The sequence below is a fragment of the Salvia hispanica genome, chromosome 1 (genome assembly GCF_029641045.1).
Source record: "Salvia hispanica isolate PSC_SH4W2 chromosome 1, Shi_PSC_v1, whole genome shotgun sequence".
In the NCBI taxonomy this organism is placed as follows: Eukaryota; Viridiplantae; Streptophyta; class Magnoliopsida; order Lamiales; family Lamiaceae; genus Salvia; species Salvia hispanica.
The window spans coordinates 25,599,394-25,620,220 of record NC_142692.1 but is presented as its reverse complement, the minus strand read 5'-3'; the positions used below and the strand labels follow the sequence as shown (position 1 = coordinate 25,620,220).

The 20,827-nt window shown below is 32.3% G+C and overlaps 3 protein-coding genes across 5 annotated transcripts; 2 read left to right on the top strand and 1 right to left on the bottom strand.

Moving 5' to 3' along the window:
• Positions 1 to 4,847, top strand: LOC125221598 (ras-related protein RABE1c-like). 2 transcript variants are annotated; one of them, XM_048123751.2, is made up of 9 exons: positions 1 to 125; positions 228 to 334; positions 1,217 to 1,289; positions 1,380 to 1,480; positions 3,684 to 3,749; positions 3,894 to 3,991; positions 4,325 to 4,387; positions 4,460 to 4,552; positions 4,649 to 4,847. In XM_048123751.2, the coding sequence occupies exons 2-9, from the start codon at positions 262 to 264 to the stop codon at positions 4,727 to 4,729; spliced, it is 648 nt and encodes a 215-aa protein (XP_047979708.1). In that variant the 5' UTR covers positions 1 to 125; positions 228 to 261; the 3' UTR covers positions 4,730 to 4,847. The 2 variants fall into 2 exon arrangements, with proteins under 2 accessions (XP_047979708.1, XP_047979707.1); XM_048123750.2 differs by lacking the exon at positions 1 to 125 and having other exon boundaries at positions 168 to 334.
• Positions 4,848 to 9,735: 4,888 nt separating this feature from the next.
• LOC125221596 (WAT1-related protein At2g37460-like) lies at positions 9,736 to 11,913 on the top strand. Its single transcript, XM_089062524.1, has 7 exons — positions 9,736 to 10,172; positions 10,317 to 10,379; positions 10,601 to 10,717; positions 10,793 to 11,036; positions 11,136 to 11,297; positions 11,373 to 11,524; positions 11,600 to 11,913. The coding sequence occupies exons 1-7, from the start codon at positions 9,967 to 9,969 to the stop codon at positions 11,772 to 11,774; spliced, it is 1,119 nt and encodes a 372-aa protein (XP_088918650.1). The 5' UTR covers positions 9,736 to 9,966; the 3' UTR covers positions 11,775 to 11,913.
• Positions 11,914 to 12,267: 354 nt separating this feature from the next.
• Positions 12,268 to 17,743, bottom strand: LOC125221595 (type I inositol polyphosphate 5-phosphatase 8-like). Of its 2 annotated transcripts, none has more exons than XM_048123741.2 (11): positions 17,644 to 17,743; positions 16,823 to 16,871; positions 16,635 to 16,719; positions 16,465 to 16,536; positions 16,224 to 16,311; positions 14,883 to 14,993; positions 13,886 to 14,210; positions 13,650 to 13,822; positions 13,457 to 13,571; positions 13,223 to 13,362; positions 12,268 to 12,593 (listed from the first exon to the last, which is right to left on the bottom strand). In XM_048123741.2, exons 2-11 carry the CDS (start codon positions 16,847 to 16,849, stop codon positions 12,359 to 12,361), a joined length of 1,371 nt encoding a protein of 456 aa, XP_047979698.2. In that variant the 5' UTR covers positions 16,850 to 16,871; positions 17,644 to 17,743; the 3' UTR covers positions 12,268 to 12,358. The 2 variants fall into 2 exon arrangements, with proteins under 2 accessions (XP_047979698.2, XP_047979699.2); XM_048123742.2 differs by having other exon boundaries at positions 16,224 to 16,308.
• Positions 17,744 to 20,827: the final 3,084 nt, after the last annotated feature.

Here is a 20,827-nt window from a genome sequence, read left to right as displayed (position 1 = left end):
ATAAAATACTACTATGTGATAAATAAAATAAAGTAAAATAATAAGATTACAGAGTTGAACGACTCATTCCTCATTTATTAGATCCAATATCCATATTTTTTTGTGTAATCCCTGAGTCTGATCTGGTAATAACTCCCTTTGTAGTTTCCACCGCATTCAAATCCATTTTCAAATTTCATTCATCGCTCAACTGATTATTCACAGGCTCTTATATGTTTTTTTTCTAGGGTTTGTTTGAAATAAAAATAAAATTGAAATCAGATGGCCGCTCCACCCGCCAGAGCACGAGCCGATTATGATTGCCTCATCAAGCTTCTCTTGATCGGTGATAGCGGTGCGTTTTTTTTTTCAATTTCGAATCTGTACAATATATTTTTCTTTGAATTTTCGGTTCTCTGCGGTTTGAATGCGAACTATATGAATTTTGCTTATTGATTTTGGATTTTTCAGCTGCATTTGATGCGCAATGCATTATTGTTTCCCCTTCCGTTATTGCGGTTGAGTATACCGACGCTCTCTATTGTGTTGATTTCATGGGCATTTTATATGATCGACCATGACTTGTTTGTTACGATTTTCTGGCACAGATTGTGAGACGCTGTCTGTGTGGGTCCTTCAAGAGCTCCACTTGCTTGAATGCTTTTTAAAGTTACAAGGAAAATGACATATATTTATATGCATTTATATTTCAGGCCTTTTATAAGTTTTAGATTCCTAGGCACTGGCAGCTGCATGAGGAGAATTGTCATTGTTAAGGCTAGGGAAGAGTTTCAGTTGGCTTTTAAATCTTAGATAGATTTGAGAAGATGGATAAAGAAAAGTTACATAATTAAACTAAGTAAAATGGTAGACTTTATATTGTTTGGACTTCTTGGTGGTCTTTGATAGCATATTGCAAATAAAAGGAACTGCTCCTTTATGATCTTGTATGTAATGTATCCACTCATGAATGAGGAAATCAGTCTGGTCAGGTGTTCGTGCTCATCCAGTATGTTGGTTAATAATTGAACCTCTCATGTACATCAGGGAACTGGTATTTCTATGACAAGTAGCTTGCCATAAGAAACTGTTTAGAGATATCTGTTTATTTTTATTCATTCATTTTGTAGATTCATGTCATACAACTTTTTTCTAGCCTTTATTTTACATTTGGTAAACTAATCTCAAATGTACTATTTGAACTGGCTTGTCTTAATTGTTTTGATGGCTTTTCCAGGTGTGGGTAAGAGTTGCCTTCTTTTACGTTTTTCTGATGGTTCTTTCACCACCAGTTTCATCACTACTATTGGGTAGGTTCTCTTCATTTGTTGATTTCTTGCTACGGTTTATGTGTCTAATTGCTCCTGCCTAATTTATTTGATCATACCATTCTTTTACAGGATTGATTTTAAGATAAGAACTATTGAGCTTGATGGTAAAAGAATCAAATTGCAAATATGGGATACCGCTGGACAAGAGCGATTTCGTACTATAACAACTGGTACTGTTTGAATGATTCATGCCTTTCCCTTTCCCTTATCTTGAGAAAACGTAAATAGGAATTTCATGTTACGTACAACTCTTTTATACTCCCTCCGTCCACAAACAATAGATCACAATTTCCATTTTTGGCCGTCCACAAAAAATAGATCATAGTTATTTATGGTAAGTTTTCAACAAATAATAATCATACACATCATTCCACTAACACTACTTCTCTCTTACTTTTTCTCCTTCTCTCTTACTTTTTCCCCTTCTCTCTTACTTTACCAATTCTACATTAAAACTCGTGCCATACACAAAGTGATCTATTGTTTGTGGACGGAGGGAGTACTTTTCAACAAATATAATATGGCATGTATAATCAATTTTTCTTTCTAAGTTGCAGTAAAGAAATAGTATGAAGTGCATCGGAATGAGAATAAAATAGACAGATTTGTCTGCCTACATTGATCTGGGGTGTTTGGCTTTTCTACAGAGTGTCATCACAACTATAGTATAACGTTTGCTCATTTGAAAAATAAATAAACTAATAAGTTTTTATACTGTTGGACAGACTAAAATGCTTCCTATAGTCCACACTTGATTTCCAAACTATTAGAAAATCTGTCTTTAATGTCGAGTTTAGTTGGTTCCAGATATTGAATAATGGAGTATTCTTTTGCTTATTCCCCTGTGTCGCATATGCTTGTATCTTGAATTTCATTCTTTTAGTTTGTCTCTCCCTCTCTATATACCATCCTACATAAACCTTATGAGATCTCTCAAATTTCGTTTGAACACTTTGAACCACTTTCATGCTTCTCATATACTCCCTCCGTCCCCCATTAATTGTCCATTTCACCTTTTATTATAAACAGGATATAGGCCCCACTTTCCACCAACTCATTCCACTCACATTTATTATAAAACTAATATATAAAAGTGGGACCCATATTCCACTAATCTTTTTAACCCACTTTCCTTTACATTTCTTAAAACCCGTGCTGGAACCAAAGTGAACAATTATTGGGGGACGGAGGGAGTAGTTTGTTTGTTGGTTAGGACAGTGGTGTCCATAATATGGAAGATGGTTACAAGGGATGAAAGTGGTAGAATGGGTTGAAGCTAGTGATGTGGGTAGGGCAGGGGAGAGCAATTGTGCCAGGAATCATTGAAGTTAGGGTAGCATGTCTGATTAGTGAAGCAAAGTAGTGGAGATGGATGAGATGACACGGGCGACTTGGTTATGGGAAGGGCCATGCTTTTTGATCAGTTCATACTTTAGTGGAATTTACTTCCTCCTTGGTGCCTAAAATCCTTTACAGCAGGTTTAGAAGAAGTTAGAGAAATTTATTAGAGCTTAACAGCCCTTTTAAAACTTACTCCCCCCGTCCCATCAAAGATGACCCTCTTTCCTTTTTGGTTTGTTCCAACCAAGTGACTCATTACTAAAAATAGAAACACCTTTATCTCTACTTTATACCCTCTCTCTTACTTTATTCTCTCCACTTAACACACAAAATAAAACTACATAAATTTCAAGGCCGCCCAAGGAAGGGGTTATCTTCCTTGGGATGGAGGGAGTATATCCAGTATTCCGAAATGATCCAAGTGTAAACTAGGGTCATAAGCTAGTTGAAAAGCCAATTAGGAATATCCAACAATGTCTAGATTTCTTCACTCGAGGAATGAGATGCTAACAGAGGAGTTTTATTTTGATGAAACTTTTGATAGTTCCTTTTTCTGAAATAGTATAAATACATACTGCATTTTTACTGTATCCATTTGTATTAGCGTTTAATTTAGTTCTATGAACAAATAGTTATAACTTCTTCGAAATGATGACCACAATATTCTAAGCTTTGGGTAATTAGTTCTTGAGTTTTGAGTTTTTGGGAACCTTTTCTATATTAGTTGAAGTAGTTTATGTATTACTGAATTTTGGTTAAGATTTTTGGTTGCTGTTTTAGTAGGAGACTATTTGCAAATGCACTTCTCCAGTTTATTTTCATTTAACTGCCCTCCCTAGCTTTGGTTGTTATCAAATTACGGGAGTAGTAGTGGCAGTTGTTGCACCTCTCATGACCTTACTGGATACTGCTATTATATACTACTGTAGAAGCATTAATCTTCTAATGTTTTGTCTTAACTTATCATATACTGTGTGTAGTATGCTCCTACATCTTATAGAATTTCATTGATTAAGAATGCTTCATGTGCAGCTTACTATCGTGGAGCAATGGGCATTTTACTGGTGTATGACGTTACTGATGAGGCATCTTTCAACAGTAATTGCTCTTCATCATACCTTCTATTATATATAAGCATAAATAGCTATTGGAAGGATTTTCAGAATTTCATTATATATCTTTTGACTCTAATTACTGTTTTAACCTTGTGATAGCTAACAAGATTGACCGCACCCTTGTCAGATATTAGGAATTGGATTAGAAACATTGAGCAGCACGCCTCTGACAACGTCAACAAGATATTGGTGGGAAACAAAGCTGATATGGATGAAAGCAAAAGGGTACTCTTTCTCTCTGTCTGTTTTATGTCGCTCTCTCTCGGTCTCCCACAAACTTATAAAACATATACATTTATGGGTATATCTGATTGCTGGAGTGTGATGTTACCTTGGGTTACATCTAGTCACAATTCATTGAAACTCATCATGCTTGTATATCAGACCAATTAATCTATTTATATGTAATAAATATTGGGAAATTTAAGTATCAGAAATACAATAGAATGATGACAGGGAGCCATTATAATGGGTGCTCTAACACGTGCATGTTGTGTGCGCTTATTTTCATATTTTTGCTTGTTTTTCACAATATTCTGAACAAATTGAACTCCATAGGCTGTTCCTACCGCCAAGGGTCAAGCACTAGCTGATGAATATGGAATCAAGTTTTTCGAGACTGTAAGTGCTACTTGTTGCCTTACATCAGGATCTTATACCGAATGAGACAGTCTAACATGATCATGTTAACAGAGTGCTAAGACAAACATGAACGTGGAGGAGGTTTTCTTCTCAATTGCCAGGGACATAAAACAAAGACTCGCTGACTCCGACTCAAAGGCTGAGGTACTAATTGTTGCTAGTTATACTCGAATATACAGCACTTTTGTTGTTTTATATGGTTGCCACATCAGAATCTGATCATATTCTACACACATGCAGCCTCAGACCATAAAGATTAATCAGCCGGACCAGAGTGGTGGGTCTGGTCAAGCTGCTCAAAAATCAGCTTGCTGTGGTTAAGATAGGGTGAGCAGTGATCCCTTAAGTTGACCATTTTCTTATGACAATATTGGTATTGCTTGTATTTGCTACCCTCAATTTTTTTAGATGCTAATATTATTTGTTTCTCATTTTTGTATGAGGATGAAATCTCAATCTCAGCAACTCCCCCGATTTCCCATGCCTTAGTTTGGAAGTGACTAAAGAAAGGTTGACTGCTACTTCAGTTACCTTTCTAGATTTATAAACGAAAAATAAGGCTTTGCTAATAATACTACTGTATACTTCCTCACTTTAACAAAATGAGTGCATGCTTACTTGGAGGATTCGTAATTACATGGATACATAAAGTTGGATATGACAAAATAAACAAATGTATTATATGGAGTATATATAATTTCAAAAAAAAATTCGCAAAATGATTAGTATGAAAGTTATTTTAAATCAATTAATGTTTATAAATTGATTTTTAATGTAATATGTTAAAAAAAGTTCGATTATGTACCTACAATTATGCGTAGGTACATATATCACTACCCATTGATTTATTAAGAACGAATGATTAATAAGTCACATTTACCTATTTGCTGGATCGACCACTTATCCCAAAGAAGGAAAAATAACATTAGACACAGTTGGATACTCCATAAATTAAAATGAGATATTGCTACTATACCATTTATCTGTTACAAATCTAATCTAAACCCTCTCTCAGAATATTTAGATATTGGATTATACATTAGAATCAACATCATACGGTTAAAATCCTTGCACTCAGTCTTAAGTCTTAACCCTCTCAACTTTATTGTCCTAAGGTGTTAATTATTTCTATTTATGCATTGCTACTCATTTTTCAAATCTTGCAACGACAAAACAGATCATTAATTTAGTTTACAGATAATTAAAAACATTAAGAACATGAATAGTTAAGTAAAACAATGAATATTAGATAAATAATCAAAGGAACATCAGAGTCACTCACTCTCAAATTTCAATCCCTAAATTTTAGAAGTTTAGCCACTCGTGTAACTGAATGACAAAAACAAAATTACAAGAAAATACATGTTCAACATAAAAACAAAGATAAAAAATCTTATGGAAAGATCTATTCTTGCTTTAATCTTTCTTGAAATCCTTGCCTTTATATTCCTTGATCAATTCAAACGTACCACGAGATTAGTGTTTACGAAGTAACTGGATTGTTGGGCCGTTTTTGGGACCGTCCTTCAATGAGCTTGCTATGTCATTGATTTCTTATAAGCTTTTTTTGTTCTTAAAACTAAATAAAACTACTAATCAAATTGATTGGGGTATAGACAAAATCATGTTCAACCCATATAATAATCGATCAAAATAAGCCAAGTTAATCCCCATCTTAAAATTATGGTTTATCAATAAGGAGAAAATAAAAATTTTAATGTACTACATATTTTGAAAAATGTGATTCTGATGATAAGGTCCATTAAAGTTGGAAACAGAATAGGCCATGGATGGTACCATACTTTTTGTAAATTGACTTTATTTTTAAGATTTGTCCAAGTACATTATTTGCAAATAAGTTGTGTCGGCCAAAAATTGATCCAACTCTACACACTAAAAAGAAAATGTAAATGAAAACTCAATGAATCTGAATTGATCATTTGAACATATCAGTGAGGTGATCTCACTAGTGTTGTCTGACCAAATCGACATGATTAGCCAATCCATCAACAAACACTTTCCAAATATTCTCAATTCGACCTCAGTAAATGATTCGAAATGTGAATCGCCATAGTTTGAAGATTTAGTGCCTAAAAGCAAATTAATAAGTGGAAGTGGAATCCTCATCCTCTTCACAAAATTTATCCAAAGCAAACACTATAATGGGAGGCATAATTTCCAGCTGGTATAATTTGCAATCTGAAATGTTGATTGTAACGAGCATGACAGCAGATTCTATAGCCATACAAGTTTGGTGCATTGCCAATGCAGATACCACAATCAATTTTTAAAGTAGAAAAGCTACCATATTATAGCATGATACTGTGGCCATAATGCATTCATATTCCATAGGGGTCTACACATCAATTGTACTATATCAAAAGGCTAATATTTGTAGGGCACTAAGTGTTTAATTATTAACTACTTGTGGCAATTTTTTCTTATTTGACGTAATATATACATATTTCCTCATGTGTAGCTGCTTTAAATGTGATGTGATGAAGGTGATTGTGAATGAATAAATGGTGCGTGTTATTCTAGTAGAGGAGAAAATGGTTGTGGATCAATCAATATAATGCTCACTCATGTAACTTTTAATTTAACCGCCTTTTTATAGTATTATATCCATAGCCACTTTTCCAAAAATAGAGTTTTGGCTCATTTTTGTAATAATCCCCTTGTCCATAGTAGAGGATCAATTGCTAACTCATTATTTAATTGCTAATTACAAATAATTTAAGGTTATAGGATTTTAGAAAACGTGTGTCTACAATTTGCCACGTGTAATTTTCGTTTTTATTAATAAAATTAAAAAAGATAAAAAAAACTTCAAATTAGGGTTTTGGATGAAAATGTCAATATAGTGTTTCGAAAATATTAACACAATGCTTTGAGAATGTCAACACAATGCTTTAAGAATGTTAACCAATTGCTTATATTGACATTCTACATATATTATATTGACATATTTTATATAGTATGCTGACATTTCTGCTGTACGAAAAATTAAAAATTTTCAATTTTTTTTTTCAATTTTGACGTCGGAACATATGCATATTGGATATCGTTGGAATCCTTATGAAATTATCTTTAATTTGATATATGTTATATGAATTTGAAGTTTTGGGATTTCTTTTAAAAGTTAGTTATAACTAAACATGTAGTTATTGACATTAATACCCCTATTGATATTTTTTGGAATTAATCATATGACCTTATTGACGTTTTTCATTGATCGTATTGATATTTAGAGATTGATGATCTAAGCCCTTAATTTGAATATCTAATGGTTATTATTTAGTTGTAGTTAGCAATTAAATTATGAGTTAACAATATAACACTTCGGATTGTCTATATCTTTAAACTTGAATTAATAGTATTTCTTTTCTTGATTACTTCCTCTTTATGTAAAGAAATAAACTTTCAACGTTGAATGCAAACAAATTATAGAGAATCGTCTAATTTTTTTTTCGTGGGCTGGACAACACACAATTACTTAAAAAAATAATGCCTTTTGCATTTTTAATAAGTAAGTACTAGTGTGATTAAAATAATACTCCATGCATTGCTCCAACAATTTTTATGATTGCTAACTAATATAAAAAGGGAATCCACGGGATCACACATTAAAAATACTTTTATACAAATCCAAGCATCTTTTTTCGTGGATTGTCTACTAGAATTCCTTTCATTAGAGGAATCTTCATCTAATTAATTGTGCTCTTAAATATTTAAAGAGTCCCCAATTGATTTTAATAAGTTTGTTACACAGTCAATCAAACTTCTGGGAGTAGTCCGCTGAGATATTTTATTTGCAATTGTATCAAATTGTCACAATTCCTCAAGTCTTCAATATATTATTCCACTTGGCTATATAAATTAAAGACGTGTTTCCTCAAAAAATACTTCAAAAATGAAGACGTGTTAAAAATCAAACAACAAGTCTAACAATAAACAAATAAAAATACCTAGAATTCACATTTAAACAATTGGATCTTTAAGTGGAGTATAATACTTGTTGAGTCACATGTTGCATCAATCAAAAGATGCAACTGCCCATCACGCAATTTACCAAATATGTCTCCAAAATGAGCATTTATCAGCAAATATGAAAAGGGTTCTAAGAATTAGCTGGAAACGATATAATCTTAGTATTTACTTGTGGACATATACCCCCAATTAATGACGAGCGAGTATCTATTTAATTATGAAGGCACAATATTGTGGATTACTACATTCTATTTTGAGATTAATAAATATAATTATAATTTAACCTAAACCCACCCTAATTATAATTAATAAACTCTAATTGAGAATTATTTAACCTTAACCCTTGATACTATTAATAAATAGTTGATGAATTAGGGATTAATGAAATGATTTAAGGTCATGCACGCACCCAGGTGTGGGGTATTAGTAATAACTAATATCGATTACTCTAATTAATTAATATTCATGTACAAGTGAAAGTGTGAAACACAGTAGAAAATATTTGAAAATATTTGTTAAAGAAAGGCACATAGGTTCTTAATAAATTTGATGCTTTTTATCCGCCATTTATTTGATCTGTGTTAATTATAAAGTCTATATTTTCTGGGTCCCCCTCTAATGCTTATAATATCATAATCCAAAATTAAGACTAAATCTATATCCTTGAATTTTGAAATGAGTGGATGAGATTAAAGTTCACAAATTTCAATAAATAGTTGACAAAATATCAATAAAAGGGTAATAATATATATCGTCATTATGTTATCATATGATAATTTTCGTGGGTGTTTTTTTATATCAACATTGTGTATTACAAATATCAACAATATGACATGAGAATATCAACAACAAGAAAATATCAACACATTTTTATTGATATTTTACCTATATTATATTGAGATTTTGTATACACAATATTGAGATTTTTTTGCATTTATTGATAAAATCTGCTTATCAACATGTACGAAAATTAAAATATAATTTATTAAATTTCATCACCCGAACATCGGCGGAACATATGCAATTGAGATCTCGTTGGAAAAATTATCTTTAATTTGATAATTTTTTTGCGAAAAAATAATTTAAATCGAGAGAGCTACGTTAATTTAAAGTTTTGAGATGATTTTAATAAGAGAGAATTAACATTAATACTCTTTAAGTTTATTTAATAATTCTTTTAATTTAAAATCTAATCCATACGATATTATTTCAATCACTAAATCTCCTAATCTAACTCGATCATTCTCTATTTGTTTTATTTAAATTACTATATATAGTAAACGTACAACCGCAAATATAAAACATACACTCACACTCGTAAATAAATGTGAAATTCACTTTTTCCTTTTGTTAAAGAAAAATTAAAAAGAGATTCTAACATATGAGTTGAGTGTTGCTGTGTGTAGCACGCATATGAGTATATATAAGGCAGGAGTTGCATCTTGGAAAATTATCAGAGGAGAGTGATATAGGAATTTAGGTAAACACATAGAGTTGCATGGCAATTTGCGAGTGATATTTTGATATATTAATCTTGAAATTTATTTTTGGTAGAGAAGAGAATTGAAATGACGATAACAAGCGAGAGTTTGCAAGTAGTGTTTGGGAAGGCAAAACCCTTTTTAGCAGTGGTTTTTCTGCAAGCCGGGCTGGCGGGGATGGACATCATCTCTAAGGCCGCCTTGAACGAGGGGATGAGCAACTACGTCTTTGTCGTCTATCGCCACGCTGTCGCCACCCTAGTCATCGCCCCTTTTGCCTTCATCCTAGACAAGTAATTTCCACATCAACTCTATTTTATAAATTTTTTTTTATATATTTTAGTTTTTTAGTTGACAAGAAATTTAGTTTTAACTTGGTATCAACAACCCCTACCTTTCTACTACAATCTAATATTGACAACATTTATGTTCTGCAGGAAAATAAGGCCAAAAATGACCACAGCTACGTTCCTCAAGATAATGCTAATGAGTATTTTGGAGTAAGCGATCTCTCTCGCTCTCTCGCACGCGCGCACACACGACCATTTTAGATTAAATTTTAAGTTTTCTTAATATGTTAGTTAATTATGTGACTACCACACAAAAGCATTTTTTGTTCAAAGAATACCCTTGATTTTTTATAAAAAATTTTCAATAATTCCTTTGTCATGATTATATTTTGAGAAGAAACTTATGAATATATGTTCAATATATATTAAAGGCCAGTTATAGACCAAAATCTCTACTTCTTGGGGATGAAGTACACGACAGCGACTTTTGCAGCTGCAATGGCAAACGTTCTTCCGGCAATTACATTCGTGATGGCATGGTGTTTCAGGTGCTCCATGATTAGATATAAATTTTAATTTACATAATAAATTGACGGTGTTGAATAATATTTGCACGAATTCAGGGTTGAGAAGGTAAAGTTGATGAGCATCCGCAGCCAAGCAAAGATATTGGGCACACTAGCTACAATTGCAGGAGCCATGATCATGACATTGGTAACCGGCCCTAATCTCGACCTTCCATGGACCAGATCAGGACCCACTAATGACGTTCATCAACAACCTCAAATTTCTCTTCAACACACGATCAAGGGTGCCCTCATGATCACTATTGGATGCTTTAGCTGGGCCGCTTTCATGATCTTGCAGGTAATTAATTAATTAATCATATAGTGATTTCAGTTCTCTATTTATAGAAATATTGTTATAGTTAATTTTGTTAATTTTTGCCAACATTTTGTTTTGTAGGCTGTGACGTTGCGTACGTATCCTGCGGAACTCTCCTTAACTGCATGGATATGCTTGTTAGGAACCGTAGAAGGGGCAGCGGTGGCATTAGTGGTGGAGAAAGGAAATGCTGCGGCTTGGGCCATCAAATGGAACACTAGCTTTCTTGCAGCTATTTACAGTGTAAGTTAAATAATTTCATAATTTTACTTGCTAATACAAATATATAGTTCTAAAATATGTATATATGGGTTGCAGGGCATATTCTGTTCGGGCATTGCTTACTACGTGCAAGGAGTTGTGATGAAAAAAAGGGGCCCTGTTTTTGTCACTGCATTTAGTCCTCTGAGCATGATCATCGTTGCTTTCTTGAGCTCGTTCATTCTCTCTGAGAAAATGTACTTAGGAAGGTATATAGTAATCTTCACTATTATTCACCATTTTATTTATAGGATTTTTGGTACTAATAATTAAGATGAATGCAGGGTTGTTGGCGCGGGCGTGATTGTGCTTGGGCTTTACTTTGTGGTATGGGGCAAACAAAAAGACTACAAATCCCCCTCTATGGAAATACAAGAAGACATTCCGGTAAAGCAGAGTGATGCATCAAAACTGGAGGTGGTTGCTAACAATGTTGAAAGCGACGAGAGATTAGTGTAAAAGGTTTTTCTTGTGTATCCAATAGCAAATAATTTAACAATTCACCAGGACTTTGAAGCATAAGCTTTCATTGAGATGGGCTTTGGTGTTATCTTAAATGGCTTGGGCCCAATTTATATTAAGCTTTTTTTTAACAACATACCCTGATTTGATACACAGTTTTTGCACAATCTCTTCTTAGTGAAGCCTATGACGTGTTTTTGATCAAATTGGGCGTGCACAACTCAAATTTAGTTGAACCTATGAATTGACTTGCGTAAACCAAAATTAATAATGGACCTATAATTTAATTTTTGTATAAACGCCCCGGGCGGTTTGAGTCCAATTCTGAGGGAGGCATTAAGTTCAAGTTGTGATAAATTCTTTTAAAAAAATTGTTTTTTAAGTTAGTTTTTCCGTATTAATCGCCTTATATATAGTAGTACATCAATTGTTTTATACCACAGTTTGTAATTGTACAAAATTGGGCAGCAGGTCTACTTAGTAACAAAAGGACACAAAAATCAAGTAGTCATTTCACAAAATCGAGAAACACTTTTCTAAGTCTCTAAGTCACACGTATTTCACAAAAACATGTACGTGTCTCAATGGAATCTTATTCCAGTTCCAGATGCGGTGTGGATGCATCTCTGGCTTCTGCTTCTGCAAACTAACAAGTCTTCAACTGCAAATTTTGGGGAATTTTGTGTGGGGTATACTGGTAAATTCAGTTGCACCGAGAAGAGTGAGCATACAGGCCTGTGGTCTGAAAGCGTTGACTCGCCCCTCGTGTAATACATTTGCTCAATGCCTTCTCCCTTCCAAAGAATTCGATCACACCTATCCATCAACATTCTAATTTAATACAGTACGAGATTTTTGAAATCAAATCAAGTGTGAGATTTATTAGTTGTGACATTTACCTTTGGGCTTTGAGGCGGAGTAAGTATATAACTAATTATGCTAATCAAACTTTAAAAAATTTACTAAGATTCTGTAACTTGATAGAGTTGCAAACTCAAATCAAGTGTGAGATTTGTTAATCTAATTCACACACAATGAATTAATAAGGCAGCCCAAAAACAGCATACTCTAATCGAGGGGGTTACAATTGAATAATTGAATTTTGGTTCATCATAGTTAATAACTTTAAATACCAAGAAACGCCGACCATTAGCTTTTCACGATATCTGCAGCAGACCTCGTAGCTTGGAATCATATTCTATGACATATTTCACCTAACTTTATCTCGATTACTTTTACAATAAGGATAAATAAGTACTTTTAAACGACCATTTTTAATTAATTTAAAATTAGCGAGGACAGGGAATTTGATTCTGTACATGGTTTTATCTTCTCACATTTTATCCTCTTAACCGACCTAAATATAGAAATCCACCTAATCTGACTTATGTGCCACTAAAGAATATGATCATATTTCACCTAATAAAAAAAAAAGGTAGATTTACCATGCAGGAGTACGACGTTTTTCTTTGGGCGCAACGACGTAACAGTCGGAATTAGCAAAGTATTTGTAAGTTGGAGCAAAATAGATTTCCCCTTCTCGAAATCCCTTGAAAACTCTACCAGCCTTTTGTTCTATCCTCAACTGTGCCAACATATATCAATATTAAAAAAATTAAAAGGGGTATATATATATATATATATTTTGTTAATTAAAATTGAGAAATACTATAATTAACCTCATCCTTGAGTAGCAGGGCTTGCCAGTCATTCATATTGAGTAGATCATAGATGTCCCCACAAGTTGATCTTGAAGCCAGTCGATAATTCAAGTCTCCCAGCCAAATTATGTTGCTGCAAATTACAAGACTCATTTCTGAGGCACGTGTGAATATAATGTTGTAATATTGAGAATAAGTAGTTAAGACATACTGATGGTCCAAAATGGTATGGGGATGATTTTGAGAGAAGCGCGTTCTCCTGAGGATCTCCATCACGTCCCAGTTCCGTCTAGCAGCATCCCCATCTTTCTCTCCCGAAGCTAAGTGACTACACACGAAGCAAAACGTCGTCTGCTGCACTGCCATGCTAATAGATATCGACCCCTACATGTAACAAAACGTGTTTATAAAATGCGCGCAATCTCTTAACTTATCATATCAAACTACCTTATTTCCGAGGTACCCCATGATGCCTCTTCCGACGCAGGAGACCTGCAAACTGGTGATATGGTGGAGCAAGTCGCTGCGGACCCACACGCACAGGAAGATCCCCACCATCTGCTTGCTGGCTGCCAAACAGTAGTGCCTTTGTTGTTTCCTCCAACAACAGTTTGATACTAATAAATCCTCATCATCGGAGAAGCTCAATCTTGGTTTGCAATATTGGGGTTCATTAAGAGTGTGCCGGATCAATGATAGCCACCTCGCCGCCGGCTCACAGTCTTCTGCTCCGAGTACATTGCCTGCGTTCAGAGGTACAATCTCCTGGAACCTGAAATCACAACTCATCATTTCAATTTTTTGCTACAAATCTAGTATATACATTTCCTAGTATAATTGGTAACAAAAAAAATACTATTGGAGTAGTATATATCTTGGACATTTCGCGAGAAAACTCACATGTTGAAATAATAATATCAACTTAAAGAATTGCATTGTTTTAAGATTAATTCAACATGTGAAAATTCAAATGTTATATATAAGTTGTTTTATTTTTAATAATCAATCATGACAATATATTAGTATTCAGGCAATATGATAAGTATTAATGACAAATTAACACGTATTAGACCTACAGATATCCTATAATAATAAAAAAAAAATCAAATCAAATTAAATCCTAAGAACCATAGATAGTGTTAATTAGAAATTAACACGTATTAGACGACCTACAAATAGATATTCTATAATAAGAAACATAATCAAATCAAATAAAATCAAATCATATTAATATACTTATACTCCGTATATCCTAAGAACTATAGATTATCAACTTAAATCATACTACGTATAAATACTAAATACTAGTAGTAAATAATAGATACAGATTATCAACTTAAATCATGTGTATAAATATACATATTATAGTACTACTATGTCTCTAATCAAATAATTTTTCAAGTAAATTCGACTTTGAAATGTACGTATATGATTCTGATCTTACCCAAGGACATAAATGTCAGCAGGTTCTTTAGTTCTTAACCAATCTTTTAGATTAGGTTGGTCGTCTGGTGATTTTCCTCCTACATTCCACGTTCCCACGAACATACTATGTCTACAAAATCAAACCACTTTTAATGTTGATATTCCAATCTATTCAAATTTCAAATAACAGAACATGCTTAAAGTTGGAAACATATTGATATAGGATAAAAGGAAATTTTAATTAATCCACCAAAAGAAGAATGACATTTAATATACCAAAGCAAATCAGATGCTCGATCATAGTAATATCTTCCTTCGTCCACGAAAAATAGTCTCATTTAGTCATTTTGGATGTTCACAAAAATTAGTTTCATTTCTATAAATGGAAAGTCTCTCTTACCTTTTCTTCACATATCTCTTACTTGACCTATTTTTTTCCTCACTCTCTTAATTTACTCCCTCCGTTCCATAGTAATGGAGGTGTTTCTTTTCGGCAGGGAGATTAAGAAAATTGTGTAAGGTGAATTAAGTAAAGGGAGAATAAAGTGAAAAATGAAAAAAGAGTAGAGAGATGAAAAGAGAATAAAGTAAGAGAGAGTAAAATAGGTGTGAATAAATTGTTGACTTTTACTAAAAAAGTAAATGACTCTATTAGTATGGAACGTACCGAAATGATAAAATGACTCTATTACTATGAAATGGAGGGAGTACCAAATTTTTCTTATTAAATTCATACGGTTCACAAATAAGACTATTTTTTTGGGAACAGAGGGAGTATAAGTTTTAATAATATCAAGTGAGTTGTAAGTTGTAACTAAACATGGGAAAAGGTAGGGCAAATCATTACTACCAAGTGTACAATTAGCTAGCTAGGATATAAACATTCTCTTTTTTGAATTGAAGATTGACAAATTTAATTGGATGCGGTGTACATGAGTCATCATCTCCCTCATCTGAGGATGTTCTCACATGGAGTAAGATTTTGTCTATAGATAGATGTGACATTTGGTTTTATAATTTATTTAACAAATACTATAAAACTTGATCGGACACCAAATTTAACCTCCAGTGGTGAATACGGAATATCATACATATTGATAGAGATGTAATTAAATGATAATCTCTTATTAAAATATCATATTGAATATCATACTCCTAATATAGTAGTACTCAATCTCATCCGTAATAATAAAAAACTAAAAATGAAAAAATAATGTGGTCTACATCAATAACGATTTTGTATCAAATTGAAAATAATATTGAATTTTGTTTCTGATACATTTTTTTTTCCATTTTAAGATGAATTATCAGGCTAGTGTCACCCTAGATAGATAATGGAATATTCTTTTTAATTTCTTACCGGAGGTTGGAGTTCGGAATTGGTGGCGGTGGCATCTGATTGAATCCCGTCCGTTCAGTTTTGCTATTCTTTTCCACCAACCACTCTTCTATTTAAATTACAATGAGGATTAGTTGCACCGTTTAATTACCACTTACAACATAACAATTAAATTGATAATAGTAATTTCTAATTAAAAGAGTCACTAACAATCAAAATTTATTACAGACGAGTATCCGTTGACGAAATTAAAAGTAATTACCTGATAATTCTTCAGGTACGACGACGTATTGACCATCATCGGAGCAACTTTTCCTTCTTCTTTGAAAGTGAGCTGATTTCAAGAATTAATGAAAATTATATGAATCATGCCACATCTCAAATATAGTACCAGTAGTAATATATATTCGAAAAGTTAAAATTAAAATATACCGTTTATTCTGTAATCTGAGTGATATTTATCTCTGCCGCTGTTTATGTTCAACCATTTTCTAACCACCACTTTTGGCCACGAGGACTTAAAATAAAATGAGAAAAATAGTAGTATATCAGAAATTCGATTATAGCATATTTCAGTTGCAATAAAGTGAAAATTCTTCTTCATTCGATAATTTACTTACCTGAAGATTCATGTTTTCTTCCTTCATTGATTAGTTCACAAAACTTATCCTGTTCAAGAGATTTATATTTTTTGATAATATTATTATGTTATATTTTTCGATAGATCAGTTTAAGAAAATGTATAGAATAAAGCAACTGGGGCTTTATGAATGTGAACAGTGTAATACGTGATTGACAAAATTAATAAGGGCTGAAAATAGATGAAGAATGTCAACTGCAGAATAGTTTAGAATGTAAAAAGAATCAAGATGCAGGAGAAATGGAGACAGCATTTCAGTAACCGTAGGCAACGGTAAAACGAAGAGAAAATACGAACCGAGTTGCATGCAATATAATATAATTAAGATAAAATAAAATAAAATAAAAAAGTGGATGTAGTAATAATAAAAATATAAAAAGACGGCAGGAATAATTTACAGATATATGTAGTTTTGAGTTTTGGTCTTTACAGAGATAGAGATGAAGACAGAGTGGAGAGGAAAGAGGTTGGACTAATTAATAAACAGAAAATCATACTTATTAGTATTTGGTGTTATTTTTTTCTTCTAAATTAGAGAACAAATTTATCTTAATTGTAATTCTCCACTACAAGAAAATGATATCAAATCAAGATTTTTAACGAAACAGTAGTAGTTATGAAGAAGAGGTAGATGCCAAAAAATGTGAATGAAATCAAATTAAAAAAGATTCATACTAGTAACTTAGTAAGCAAACCGAAAAATGGGATTTCGAAATTTTGTTTGGCGTTTTAGGATTGAAGGAGACATATAAAAAATGAGATAAAGGTTGATTGTGTATGTATAGGCATAAATAAACTTACATGTAAGAATGAATGAGTGTGCTTGGTTTTGAGTAGTGAAATAGAAATGGAGACTACAGAAGAGGACTCGGCTTCACTTCATTGATGGGGAAGAATTGCCCTCGGAAAACCAAAAAATGGGCTTTCCTAGCATACATTTATAAATAAAAATGTGTGTGTGTGTGTGAGAGAGAGAGAGAGATGAAATGTGATTGGAGGGATATTACGCTAATTTGACTACTAGTATTTTATAAATAAGCAAGGACGGCATTTTCAGCATACCAAATTAGATGGTTGTAGTAATTCGTATAATTCCGAAAGTAAATGGGGGTAACTGTCACAGACACATATAATTAAAATATTATTAATAAAAATATTTGATCCATTACATACTGGTTACTATTATAAATAAATAGAGACTAATTATAGTTTGATACCTATTTTCTTAAATAGAGATGAGTATTTGACTACTTATAAGTAGATTTTATTATGTGAGTGCTCTGTAGAGTCGTAATATTTCTTTTACAGTTTCTTGATTTCAGAGTGATACAGATATTGCACTTTAAGTCTTGAAGCAAAACAATAAAGCTTGTTTTGGAACGGAAAATTTAATTTATGCATTAATATAAGGGGGAAATGCATTAGTACTATATTTGCTCATTTAAATGAGCTTCGTTTTAATGATAATAAATTGGAAATTTCCTGATTACTGGAGGCCGCTTCTGCCATAAATGTGGAAGTATTAATTTTCTCCAAATATAAAGGTTTGGGTAATGGAATTTAATGTGGAGTAGATTATTAAAGCCACATCATATTAAACGATAAAATCAAGACGCAGTACGAAATTCGAATTGTATTTTTCATAATAAGATATATTAAGATTATAGATATCTTAAATCTCAATTGTTTTCACTTGTCCATAAAGATCATACTCTCCCTTATTTCCTTTCTCGACGTCTCAAACTAATTAAGTCATTTCATTTTTTCACATTTTTACTTCTATTTTTTCTTTTACTTTTTTCCTTTCTACTTTTTCATGTATTTTTATTTTATTCTTTTCACTAAACTAACAAAATTTTACTTTTTTTTCGTTATTTCGTATTGGAAGAAAATATCTCACTTAATTGACAAAAAAAAAATACTAACTTTTCAGCAGCTAAATACCAAGACAAAATAGAGTAAAAAGCCAGGCCAGGACTACCGAACATTCGATGTCAAACTAATCATTTTTACCATTATAATTTTAGAATCTCAACTCTGAAGTCAACTAAAGGCGAGTCACGAGTGGATCTGAAAAACGAAATCATCATACTAGATCATCATTTTTCCATTATATTTTTCATTAGTGACAAAAAAATTTCTTAGAATTTTTATCGTCCAAAAAAAAATGCCTTGAACTTTCCTTAAGATTTTAATCTTATATTTTAAATTCTTTATTATTTCATATCCACAATTAATTGTAAATAAACAAATTATATATTTTAAAATTTTATATTGTATTATTATAATAAGAAATAGTATATAATTTAAAATCTTGTAACTTGTAAGCATGAAAATACTTAATTTAAAATCATAATCATTCTGGGGTGATGTTTTAATCATTTGAAGTATTCTTTTTGCTTCTTGGAATTACTTCTATCACATTTTATCCCTTTCATGCTCAAGAACAAATTCAATCATTCATTTTATTTTTATTTGTCTCTCTTAAAATGTATTTTAAAATAAAATAATCTTAGATGTCCTTTAGTATAATTTCCAAAGTCTCAAAATTATAACTTTATACAGATTTTATGTATAGCTATAATATATGTAAGACCATCTCAACGGTATTGCAAAACTTAAAATGCAGTAGAATAATACCTCTAACAGTACTGTAAAACCAATCCCATTATAAGTTTTTGAAGAAAAAATTATCCATCTTTAGGTTTGCATTAAAACTATACCAATTTTTTTTTTTCAGATTTTAATTTATTACATTCAAGTTAAAAAATAATACTACCATAGAGTAGTGATATACGCCAACCACTAATTAAATGCATAATTAGAGAACACGAATTTACTTCATTATAAAAGCGATTTAGTTTACAATAAAGATGTTTTAATTTACAACACGATTTTAAAAACACAGAGTGAACCAAAATGCCATTAATGTGAACTAAATATTTAATAGAGTAAATACTTCCCTATAAATTATGTATAACGAATTAAAATTGTCCTTACACTGAACTAAATTCGTATTCTCTATTTATACATTTAAAGATTAGTTATGTTTTGACCACTCCCTAGCTATTAATTGAACAAAAACTGACGACCGGACGTTCCCTTACATTTACTACAACTAAGGGCATCCACAATGGGGCGGATTATACGACGCCCTAAGCCCCGCTCTATGCACCGCCACATCAGCATTTTATCCTCCGCCTCTTCCACCTGCAATGGGGCGGACTATAGCCCGCCCTAAGCCTCGCCCCTAAGCATTTTACTTATTATTTGAATATTTAAACACTACAAAAACTCATTAATCCTATTTTTTATGTTTGCAAATATATCAATTAGCAAGAATAAAAATATAAAAACACAACCAATTAAAGGCATATCCTATTGTCAGTATTTATTTTTTATTTTTTATATTTTATGCTTGCAATTATGGAAATCGTCGGAATTCATAATTGAATTTAGAGAGAAATTGAGATGGGGAAGAGAGTAAAGTGAAATGTGTGAAATGAAGTAAAAAATTGGTGATATATATAGAAGAAAATATAAAAAAAAAGAAAAAAGAAAAATGTGTCTATAGTCCGCCCTATAGTCCGTCCCCCCCTGCAATGGGGCGGACTATAGGCCGGACTATGCAAAAATGTGTGCATAGTCCGCGGACGATGCATAGTCCGCGGACTAAGGAATGAGCTTAGGGCGGGTTATTGCAATGGAGGACTAAGGGGTGGACGATGCATCGTCCGCCCCATTATGGATACCCTAAGTAGTCATCGTCGGAGAGAGGAGAATGACATCAAATTATTTGAGGTTTAATAGAGCTCATTGCATTTGAAAATTGAAAAACATACACACATATGCATAAATCATTTTTTAATTTTATGATATTGTAGGGAAAATTTTCATTTCTTTTTTTCTTTTTTCTTTGAATCTATTTGACTTATTCTTTTCAATATATTTTTCAAATGTCATTTCGGTCCGTCCCACAATAAAA